Source organism: Engystomops pustulosus, chromosome 2 (assembly GCF_040894005.1).
Source record: "Engystomops pustulosus chromosome 2, aEngPut4.maternal, whole genome shotgun sequence".
NCBI classification, from domain to species: domain Eukaryota; kingdom Metazoa; phylum Chordata; class Amphibia; order Anura; family Leptodactylidae; genus Engystomops; species Engystomops pustulosus.
Window position 1 is genome coordinate 169,850,570 of NC_092412.1, and position 12,355 is coordinate 169,862,924.

Consider the following 12,355-nt stretch of genomic DNA (forward strand, 5'->3'; position numbering starts at 1 on the left):
CTCCAGAAAGTCATCCAGGCCTCTCTTGAACATGTACATAGAGTCCGCCATAACAACCTCCTGCGACAGAGAGTTAGACAGTCTCACTGATCTTACAGTAAAGAACCTTTGTCTATGGTGATGGTAAAATCGCTTCTCCTCTAGGCGTAGAGGATGCCCTCTTGTCCTGGTCACAGGCCGAGGTATAAAAAGATCTTTGGCGAGATCCTTGTACTGTCCGTTCAGGTATTTGTACATTGTAATGAGGTCTCCCCTCAGTCGTCTTTTTTCTAAACTGAATAATCCCAAATTTTTTAATCTGTCAGTGTATTCTAGTTCCCACATTCCCCTAATAATCCTGGTTGCTCTCCTCTGCACCCGTTCCAGCTCTACTATATCCTTTTTATACACTGGTGCCCAAAACTGCACACAATATTCCATGTGTGGTCTGACCAGGGATTTGTATAAGGGCAAAACTATGTCTTTATCATGAGAATCTATTCCTCTCTTGATACATCCCATTATTTTATTTGCTTTAGCAGCAGCCGCCTGGCTCTGGTCACTAAAATTAAGTTTACCATCCACCAATACCCCTAAGTCCTTTTCAGCTCCAGTTTTACTAAGTAATTGACCGTTTAGAACATAATTATACTTTTTGTTTCCATTTATCTACATTAAACCTCATCAACCATTTCTCTGCCCATCCCTCAAGCTTCCACAAATCCCTCTGTAATGCTAAACTATCGACCTCAGTATTTATTACTTTACACAGCTTAGTATCATCTGCAAATATTGAAACTTGACTGTGTAAACCCACTACAAGGTCATTAATAAAAATATTAAAAAGAAGTGGCCCCAATACTGACCCCTGTGGCACTCCACTGGTAACATCAACCCAATCTGAGAATGTGCCATTAATGACCACCCTCTGTTTTCTATCACTAAGCCAATTACTTACCCAAACACACAGATTTTCTCCTATTCCCAGCAGTCTCATTTTATATACCAACCTTTTATGTGGCACGGTGTCAAATGCCTTTGAAAAGTCCAGATATACAACATCCACAGCGTCCCCCAGATCCAGTCTTGAACTTACCTCCTCGTAGAAACCAATCAGATTAGTCTGACAGGACCGATCTCTCATAAACCCATGCTGACGCTGGGTTATAAGGTTGTGCACAGTGAGATACTCCAGGATAGCATCTCTAATAAACCCCTCAAATATTTTCCCCACCACAGCAGTTAGACTCACGGGTCTGTAGTTTCCAGGATCGCTATTTGATCCTTTTTTGTAGATTGGTACCACATTTGCTATGCGCCATTCCTGTGGAACATAACCAGTCCTCAGTGAATCTTCAAATATTAAAAATAACGGTTTGTCTATCACCGTACATAATTCATGCAGAACCCGGGGGTATATGCCATCTGGCCCAGGTGATTTATCTATCTTAGTGGTTGCGAGGCGGCGCCGTACCTCTTCACCATGCTTTGAAGCCGCATCCATTTCACTTATCAGCATTTCCTCTGCTGCCTCCATTATATTTGGAGCCTTATAACAAACCCCTAGTAATATTTTATTATTCTTTTTCCCTCCTCTTATCTCCACCCATAGGGACTCCACATTTGCATTTGCGTTACTGATGTCCTCTCGCAGGACGGGCTTGAGGCAAGAATTCACATATAAACAAACCCCTCCACCTTTTTTATTTATACGATCCTTTCTAAAAAGACTATAACCATCTATAGTAACAGCCCAGTCATAGCTACTGTCCAGCCATGTCTCGCTGATACCCACTATATCATATTTCCGCTCCAACATCAAGAGTTCCAGTTCCTCCATTTTGTTTTTTGAGGCTTCTGGCATTTGTGTACATACACTTCATATGGTTTTCCCTGTCCGTATTCCTTTTGTCCTTATTCCCCAATCTCATTCCAGCCCCCCTTCCTCCCCCATGGACTATTACTCTTCCCAGCTCTCTATGTACACTGTCTATTTGCCCTGCACAAGTGTAGTTGCCCTCCCCCCAGGGTGACCAAAAAGCTTGACCTGGTACCCTTACTTGTATGCAATTTGATGCTCTCTGAACTGGGTATTAACTGGTATTAGTTGCCTTCTGAGTTGTAGTGTGGTTGCAGAGAGGTCTGTGTACAGTGTGATGGAAAAGTTTCCCACGCTTCAATCAGGTGCTCTTCAGTTATGTAACAGTGGATACTGCCAGCACTGGTATGCATGTACAATGCATTGGTTCGGGCCTCATCTGGAATATGCTGTCCAGTTCTGGGCTCGGTCCATAAAAAGGATAGCTAGAGAGGGTTCAACAAAGAGCCACAAAAATCTTAAGGCGTACGGAGGGTCTCAGTTATGAGGAAAGATTAAAACAACTAGATTTATTTAGTCTGGAAAAGAGAGAACTACGAGGGTACATGATTAATTTATATAAATACATGAATGGTCCATACAAAAAATATCAAAAGACGAGGGGGCACTGTCTCAGAAATCAAGGTTTAATCACCAGAGGCGACAGGGCTATTTTACTATGAGAACTGTCAATCTGTGGAATAGCCTGCCTCAGGCGCTAGTCACAGAAGGGACAGCAGAAGGTCTAGATGCCTTTTTACACCTAATTAACATTGATTGTTATGTTATATAGAATGGTTTACCAAAAATCTCTTCCTCATCTAATTCCTTCCCTTCCTCCTGTTACAAAAAGAAGGGAGATGGATCTTACGCACTGTAGCACTGGGCCCTTTGGGGCTAAATAATAGATTAGACATGAGTGTCTTTCTGTAATATTTTTCAAATTTTTCGGTATCAACTTCTGTCTTCCAAAAATCATAAACACTCCACTTGATCTTTCAATTTATTGATTATCTAATATGACATAGTTTTCATACATTGTCATGAGTTCTCATTGTATTGCACATAGATTAAAGGAAAAGGGTCCCTCGAAGGTGGGTCTTACCCATCGTATCTTTGGGAACCCGGCTCCGTCTTTACCAGTCATTTAACAATGACATTTTTAATGTTTTTCGGCCTTATAACCACCCCATACTTAGCCCATATATTCCCCTTTTTGTATTTTTCATTCCTCCGTAAAATCACCAGCTGTATTCGTACTAGAAGCTACTAACATATCAATAAGCGTCAGTTGCTATAGCGATTCACCCATTAGCACATGGTTATCCAGCCATCGCAATGTTTTCGGCACGCCTCCATGGCTGACGCGCACGGCGAGCCTCCGGAGCGGAGGCCACGCCCCACACGCGCGTCACTGCGGGAGATACCACGATGCTTGCACCATCTTGGGGCTGGTACCTCCGCCCCGCCCTCCCCCGTGGCACGAACGATGGTGGAGAGTGAGCTGACACACATCAGATGAACTGGTTTGTAAGTGGGCTACTGTTTATCGCTACACTTCCAAATATAATTACCATAGTGTTTCAGCTGGTATTAAGTATCCTGGTATAAGATTAAAGTATGCTAATAAGCACCAATGAGGTACTACCAGGTTTGCAAGGGGCAGGGATTTGATGTCTGGGGGAGGTTTAAATGGCCAGTAGTTTCACTTGGTTCTTTGGGCAGATGAAGTGCACCGCGCGCGAAACAGCTGTCATGCATTTTCACACCCTTGTGTGATTTTTTGGCGTCTTTTCACCGTGTTTTTGTGAGTATGTTTCGATAAACTGGACTAAAGGAGAAGCTGTGGTGAGTGCCGTTCTACTGTTTTTCCATATTGTTACCTGCTACTACTTTTTCACGGAATTAGATCACCACCAGACTCCTGCAAGGCCCAACACAACCAACACTCTTTTTATCTTTTGAAAATGTGTAAATTTTAGGGCTAAATAAATGTATAATCAACAAAATTTGACCATTCTAAATTTCACCTCCATTTTGATTTAATTACTATGAACATCTCAAGGGGTTAACCATCTTCCTAAAAGTTGTTTCTGGTAGTTTGAGAGTTGCATATTTCAAAATGGGGTGATATATAGGGTGTTTTAATGTTAAATATTTAAAAAACTAATCGCGGACCCTTAGTAAATAAGCCCCACTGTTTGCAGTGAAAATAGGCACTGATCATTCAAAGGGCTAGCATTCCCAAATGCTGTATTCCATTCCCAAATATGCTGTATTTCAATAACTTTCTTGTATAATTTTTTTTGCCCAAAATTTCTTCTACGTTTTTGCTTCCTATGTGCAAAACTAAGCTTTGGGCACCCATGACTCAGTCTTTGTTTTTACTTCTCCGTACCCATTTTGGAAGGTTTAGGGTTACCACACAGGTTGCATATCGCACACACAATTTCTGTGCATAAAATCTGCAGCATAATACAATAGCAGTGTAGTGTTCTAAATATGTTGTTTAACAATGACAATTTGTACCTAGTCATGGTCTCTCAAATCCACTTTGCCCATATTACCTTTTTTATATACATAAACCTCAAGAACATTTAGTTTACTTATTGGATAATATATCCCACCTGTTCCATTGCTATAGAAAATATTAACAAGATTGAAATGTATGCTTACTGTAGTTGACTGATTGTGGGTTTTCTGTGCTACCCTAAAATTTGTGATATTTGTGTAGAAATGCCTTTGGCACTTCAAACTTTCAAATAACTTTATATTTTGCAGGTAAATCAGAAGAGCTGAAACAATTATTACTGAATATACATCTGCGACAGCTGCTTGTGACCCTAGATGAGACAGAGAATAAAGATGAAGTATTAAAAAATTATATGCAAGAGCCGTTGTTTGTGGAATTGGCTGAAATGTGTTTGTCGCTTATCAATCCAGAAGAAAAAGAAAATATTTTGCCAAAATGAACTGATGAAATATCTAGTACAGGCCGTCCCCGACACCCAACTTAGACGACCCCTAGTTACTGACCAACCTCTGGATGCTGGTATATATTGAACTTTGGTCCCAGGATGCAATGATCCACTTAAAAGAATTATTAATGAAATTAAGCTTTATTACTAATCCTTTTTCTCATGACAACCCAAAATTGAGAAAATCCGAGATGAAAAAAAATTGTTTGAAGTAAGACTTGCTGGTTCCAACTTGCATACACTTTCAACTTAAAGGAAACCTACCACTTGAAGTGGCAGGTTTCAGATGGAAATACCGAGCACCAGCTCAAGGTGAGCTGGTGCCGGAGCTTATTTTTGTTAGTGTTTTAAACCGCAGTATTGCGGTTTAAAACACTTTTTAAACTTTATAGCCGGCGCAGGGAGGTACGCACTCGACGCTTACCATGCGCGCGGCTCTCCTTCACTTCCTATGTAGCCGCGCGCATGGTAAGCGCCGAGCGTGTACCTCCCTGCGCCGGCTATAAAGTTTAAAAAGTGTTTTAAAACCGCGATACCGCGGTTTAAAACACTAACAAAAATGAGCTCCGGCACCAGCTCACACTGAGCTGGTGCTCGGTATTTTCTTCTGAAACCTGCCACTTCAAGTGGTAGGTTTCCTTTAAGAACAAACCTACAAATTTTGTATGTAACTGCCTGTAAATGTTTTTTAGTGTAGTACAGAATTACTTGTTAATAAATACAGAGTGAAATGAAATGCCTTTTTTTTTTTTTCTCACTAAACCCATTTTTGCATAGGGCTTATTCAGGCTGGCCTGTCCACAAAAAACACAGACGTGTGATATCTGTGTTCAGTCCGTATTGTATCCACATCTTTTTTTGCATGTGAGAAAAAAATAGCGCATGCTGCAATTTTTCTCTCAGTCTGCACAACAGTGAAAAAACGGATATAACAGATCCCAAGAAATCAATGGGCCACTATGCAATCTGCAATAAATAGCACACTGATGTCAAAAACGCCCATCTGAATGAACCCTTATGGACACATACAGATTGGTTCGGTGAAAATATTGTTTTCCAATGGGCTTTTTCACACCAGAAGTGTCAACACACCACCACAGTACTCCTTGAGAAAGCGACGGCGAAACGCATGTTTGTGGTGACTCTTCTGGTCCACATGCAGTCCGGTTAGTATCATTAATGCATCTTATTATGTAATATTGGATATGCCAGCCATTGACGTGTATTTTCCTATTGTGTACAGTATATATTTCATGATTGTATTTAGGACCATGTAAACACCGTTGTGTGGCCATTCAACAAACAATAATCCCACTCTAGGGTCCGAAATTGTGCTTTTAGACCATCTTGGGCACAAAAGACTGGAAAATAAAGGTTTAAAGGAAAAGGAAAACTTTGTGCGCTATATAAATCATGGAATTAATGTTAATGCTTAATACACATGAATTATAAAATACGACTAAGGTGGTAAAAATGTGATATAGATAATTTCCAATTATGCTTATAAAATACATAGTCTATGATAATTCCATATATGTACACTTTATTTGTCAGATATTTCTTTTTACTATTGGTTTCAGAAAATGTATGTTTGTCCAATAAAATATCTTGGATTATTTGGTGTGCAAGTATTACTCACTGCCCGCTCGTCTTCCAAAATATGCGGCTTCCCTCATGAGTTTCAGGACCCTGCACATGCATGGACTGTTTTCTTATAGGTAAGCACTAACTGTGTATTCACTTTTGCGGAGCTCCATTTAAGTTTTGTCCACTGTAATCTAATCTTCTACACTTGTATTAGATGCGCCCTACAGTTATGTAAAGACTGAATTCAGCGATGGTCCGTTTAATCTGACTATTTTCTAAAATGTCATTCACATGACTCGGTAAATAGCTTTCAGCTAAACGCGTTTCGGAGATTCGCCCTCCTTTCTCAATAGAGAAGGAAGGGTGAACCTCGGAAACACGTTTAGCTGCAAGATATATACATGAATCTAATCTTATCTTCATAAATCATTTGTATTGAGCATTAAAAGTCATATGTTTACTGTACAATATTACATACTTATTGTTGGAGTTAAGAGGAGTACTGAAATTGGTGCTTCAGACACTTTTTCTTTAAACGTATGCCCATGCACCACCTTTGCGTTAACACATTTTAGTCATGTTTTTAATTGGTGTTTTTAAGTAATATTGACTGATATTATAGGATTTTTTGTATGCAGACAACTGCATGTCAAACATGAAGAGGAGGACTGCCTCTAGTTTGTTGTTAACTACAGAGCCTGCAGTGTTCTTGCTGGACCAGAAACTGCAGATGTGAGGGAAATGCCACCAGATATGCAACATATGGGAGCCATATATGTAGAAGAGAAGGTACACTGTACCATCTGGTGAGAGTTTTATAATCCTTTTGTGTTTAGAGGCTATTACACATTTGGATAAGGAAAAGCATTTTGTCCATTTGGGAATTGTAAAACGTTTTCCCAAGCTTGGATTCCAAAGCTTTACAGAAAGTAAGAATTGTTAAAGGGCCAGAGGTGATCAGCAGGTTTTAAGGTACTGAAAAAACATGAGGGATGTGGGTGGAAGCCATACAAAGCTGTTCAAAACTTGTCAAAGGTCGGAGGAGTTGTGAGTGCGGTTTTGGGGAATTGTGAAATTGTTTCAATTCATTGTATTGAAAATGGTGGAAGGTAGTGGGTTTGGTGCCAGGTAGGAATATTGGTAGTGTATGGAGGGAATTGCCAGCCATTACATGTGTAAATCTAAGGGGTTTAGTTCTTGTGCATGACAAGAAAGAGCTATTTTCCTTGGGGAAAAGAGGGATTTGCATGTGGGGGAGGTAAGTGAGCCTTGCATATCAATCGGGGAGGGACATGGTCCCATGTTCTTCAAGATATGCCATGTGTGATGAGTAGTAAAGGAAAGTGGGACAGAATCCCCAGGAGGGCCATGTCCAGGGAAGTGTGCAGAGTTCCTTGAGGCATGATGCCTACACCAAGGAGACCACTCAGGCCCTAGAGGTTTATGCTGAAAGAAGTCCAACAACCTAGCATGGGCAGCTTGCAGCTAATAGAGTAATAGATAATAAAAGTAATAGAGGTAGCAGTAGCCTGCACATGGTAAAATTAGTACATCCCTCTTTACTCTAGGATGACCGGAGATCAAATGAAGGTGTCAAAGCACTTTCAACCAGAATTGGGATGGTTTGTAGCAGGTATGCTTAGTATTTTGAGAATACTAAGCCTGCCGAATCAAGAGAATTCTTTTCTCTCCCATGAGTCCAGGTTCACAAGAGGCCACATGAAAGAAAAGTTGAGTTTGAGGGAAGAGACCATAGAGGAAGAGACATTAAGAGCCTCGGATTCTGTCATGTTGGCTTTGAAATTAGACTTGTAACCAAACTCAAACAGAGTAGCCAACAGACCTAGAGGTCATCAAAGGTGGAATATTTATATTCAACACTGGTAATAGTAATGCACTAAATGTTTTGGTTATTGTGTATGACCCCCAGGAGGTGTTCACTGGAATGTAAAGTAGTGGGGAAAGGGGGCAACCTTAGCGGTTACCAATTTGAAAGGAGATAGGGGCTCATAGGATGGCATTAATCTTTAGTCTGGCTGATATATTATATACTGAGGCTGAATGGCTATATAGTGGGGGCAAGGGCTGCAGGCTATATACTGGGGCTGGATGTATATATAGTGGCGGCAGGGGCTCCAGGCTATACCGGGGCTGAATTGCTAGATACAGTGGGCATAGGCTGGCTGGCTGTATACTTGGGAGCAGGGGGCTGCCTGGCTATATACTGGGGGGGGGGGGCACAGTCTGAAGGGTCTCCTGTAAGTGGTATAGGTCAGAGTAAAAAGAATGGAATGAAGCAGTAATGTCTGGAGTTGAATTGACAACTTGGCTAGAAGCCGTTGTGATACTGGGAATTAAGGATTGAACTATGCACCCCTTCATAGATCTTACCAGCGTTTGACCACACCTGTTACTATATTCATAAAATATACTGCGTACCTGCAGTATCCCACTGTATGCTGAGTCCAGGAAATTGCTTGTAGGTCCTGCTGTATAGAAAGTGAGTTGTCTATTTTGTAACTTAAGCAAGGGCACTCTCTGCAAAGCCATTTGTAGAGTGTGAGCTTTCTCTTTCTTGAAGTGGGCACTGTGCTTCATGAAGACGCCACGTATAAGCTATTTGAGCATGTCCCATTGGGTCAACACAGAGGTCGAGTCACCCTTGTGTGCATAAAGTTCTAAATCCAAACAAGACAGAAAAAGGTTGCTTAGTTGGCTAACTCACTTTTTCAAGTCAAGAAAAATACATCCAAAAATCGGTAAGAAATCCAGCAGAATGTACCAGTACCATAAGTAAAACGTAACTTTTAATAATTACTGATAAAATAAGTTCACAGTGAACCACAATAGTATGCACATCAACCATCTAATCAGCAAAAACAACAGAAAGGGAGCTCGTTCAGACCTCCAATAAATCTCGTCTGATACGGTCCCCAGTAATACCTCACCGTGTCTTAGTGCATTCCTGTATAGCATATAACACGGTGCATCATCTCAAAACCACGGACAAACGTTAATCCGGACAGTAAGGAATAATAGGGTGGATCTCACCAGTCTTTGATGCGCCGTCTCCTGGTCGAGCATTACTGGTCCGGAGGTACAGGACCTATTAAGCCCTACGATCGCTTTGTATCCTGACCCCGCAATATTGCTCCCTCCCTGACAAGGACAGTCCCAGTACTGTCCCTTTCAGACCCTGTTAGTCCCTAATATGTAATCCCTACGCGTTTTGTACGTCGTGTGACTCACTCATCAGGGGAATAAAGTAATGTAGTGGACTATGCAGTCTTGATGCTAAGTATGGCTGCAAAAGCTCCACATCAAAGGGTTAAAATGAACAAACGAGCAGTGGCCCGTATAATACAAGTTATACTAGTATGGTGGCTAGATGTAGTGGCATGTGTGCATAGAGGAACCAAAATTCCTTCTGTTTCCATGTCCATTCAGGCGGTTTGAGGTCACAATATACAGGTGCTTAATCCGATAACAGAAGCTGTCATGGCAACCGATCGCCGCTCCCATTTACCTCACAGGGGGAAGCGATGAAATCCAATGGCGCACGCCTCTGGCGGCATAGCCGGGGGCATTTAAAAGGTTAACAACTGCAATCGGTGCCTGCCTGAGAGCCCTCTCTATATACCCGCAGCCTACTTGTGACATAATAGTACATCAGTGGGGCCTGCCTACTATCAATTCAGACTACCCCTCTGAGCTTCGGTCTGCCCTTTAGGGAGGAAAATCAACATCTGCTGGAAACGCTGGACTTGAGCTGCAGCAGAAAGTCTAAGGTGCCGTCCCTGGCAGCAGCCCACTGATAAACAGTTGTCAGGTCACTGTGGACCGCATCAGAACACCTTCAGTACCCTTGGCAAACAGGCTGGCAGCTGTAATCCATACAGTGCCCAGCATGCCAAACACACAGCGGCCAGCTAGCCCTCCGACCTATACCCATTAACAAGCTGATAACTAGGGGGTGTGGCTTATTGCCGTTCAGGAAGGATAGCCTGCGTGGGAGCTTCAGCAGAGAAGCCACTCATTTTTCCCCAGTCTCATGCCCTAGTAACCCCGATTTCCCCAGAAGACCTCACCATCTCTCAACAGGGACCTTGTGTTCACTGTCATACCACACTTTTTCAGATTAGTGGAAGACGCATATGTGGCGCCTGAGCTGGCGACCATGTACCCTTAGCCATGCCCATTACCACACAGATCAAGCTATAAGAAGATCCAGTGAGTGAATCAATTAGCTTCTTTGTAATTTCCCCTGGAGATGCAATGTCGAACAAGCAGGGAAAATCCTCCAAAAAGACAGACTCCTCCAGGGAGACAAATCAGACTTATTTTCTAAGACTGGCATCCTCGTCCCGCAAACCAACACAACCTTCTGATAGGTGCCCTGACTCATCCGGAGTGGATGGTTCTCTTAATTGGCGCTCGGCCTAAGCAGCACCAGCTTCTCAGGACAAAGTGAGTCTCCAGGAAACTAGATTATTTGAAAAAATTCAAACTCTATTGAGGTCAGAACTCACTACTGCGGTCACATATATCTCTACTCAAGTTCAAGATCTTGGGCAGATAGACCTCAAGCAGAAAACCGATGACTATGCTGATGATTTGCAGACAGCGCCAAAGTAGACACGCTTCTGTCTCAGGTAAGCCTACTAGAGGTGAAATGTGAGGAACTAGAAAACAGTAACAGGAGAGAGGGGATCAGGATTAGAGGGCTGACGAAGTCTATCACAAATTTACGTGAAGCTGTCTTTAACCTCTTCGCCACCATGGACCGCATACGCAGGGCCCCCACCAAACCTGCAAACTCGACACTACCTAGGGACATGGTCCTTAAGATGCATTACATGGAAATGAGAGACCAAATATAAAACTTAATGCAACTCCCGGGGATCCCTACTTCAGATCAGCTATAAATGGACTTGGCCACTTCCACCCTCCTCAAACGACGCTCACTCTGGCCGCTTATCCAAGTACTTCAGAAAGAAGGAATACATTATCATGTATTTAAACTTGAAGCGAGGTAAAGCAGGTTAGGTATGACTATGGACTAACATGTAAGAGTCCAAAACGCGTTACCGCTGCAAATCCCTTTTTTTTTTCTTTTTTGCGTTTTTCACTTTTTTTTGCTTTGTGTACATGTAGAAAAATGAAGATTACGTTTTTGAAGATGTTTTAACAGTTGTCTACATGTGGATCAACTTGTATGGATGCTGGATATCCCAACTTTTCTCCTAAAGTTTTTCTGCCATAATTGCATACTACTACACATGGCCAAAATCATTGTGGAAAAGAGTGCAGTCTACAAGGGGCTGAGCCGTTTCCATTTTTTCTTCCATTTTTTGGGCTTTATTATTGACATTATCATTGGGGTTTTTCTTTCTCTCTGAAATTTCACCTGCAGAATTAACAGCACACAGTCCGTACTCTTGCTGGAAGCAGATAGAATCCCAGTTGAGCACACCCCACCCTGTCTTAACGGTCATCACGCCCTCTGCTTCAAGCTGCTAGACAACGCTCTTCACCTAATAACGCACAGCCATCATTGGAAGCTGTAGACTGAGTTATGTCATGCATTATTTGTTTTGATTATTGGCTACTCACTGTTAGTTTAATATGGTTCCTCAAGATCTGTGGTGGCATGGGATTCTTGTTGCCCGACACCCCAGGACTCAACGGCCAAGTCTGCCTCACCTGGTTCCTCTACTTGTACTTGGTTGCCGAACATGATTCTGTGACAGTTGTTTGTGTTTTTTTCTCTTGCTCTAACTCTCTCTCTCTCGCTCTCTCTCTCTGTTCGTTCTTGTTTTCTGTAGTTTCCTAGTCTTCCTTACTCCTTTTCCTAGTGTATCTCCTATCCTTGCTCCCCAATCTGAACATGTTTTAGCACAGTCCTTAGGTTCAGCTACTGGTATCACCACGTTTACTACAATGTCAGGGGTTT

The 12,355-nt window shown here is 42.1% G+C and overlaps 2 protein-coding genes across 10 annotated transcripts in view; one reads left to right on the forward strand and one right to left on the reverse strand.

Annotated features, from left to right (window-relative positions):
* Positions 1-5,101, forward strand: part of ZNHIT3 (zinc finger HIT-type containing 3) — a 50,596-nt gene extending 45,495 nt beyond the window's left edge. For all 8 annotated transcript variants that reach the window (XM_072137264.1, XM_072137262.1, XM_072137269.1 and 5 more), the window contains one exon: positions 4,619-5,101. In XM_072137264.1, the coding sequence (XP_071993365.1) occupies positions 4,619-4,809 (191 nt within the window). In that variant the 3' untranslated portion in view covers positions 4,810-5,101. The remainder of the gene's footprint in view (positions 1-4,618) is intronic.
* PIGW (phosphatidylinositol glycan anchor biosynthesis class W) overlaps positions 1-12,355 on the reverse strand; it is a 135,607-nt gene that overhangs the window by 65,201 nt on the left and 58,051 nt on the right. The window lies entirely within an intron of this gene.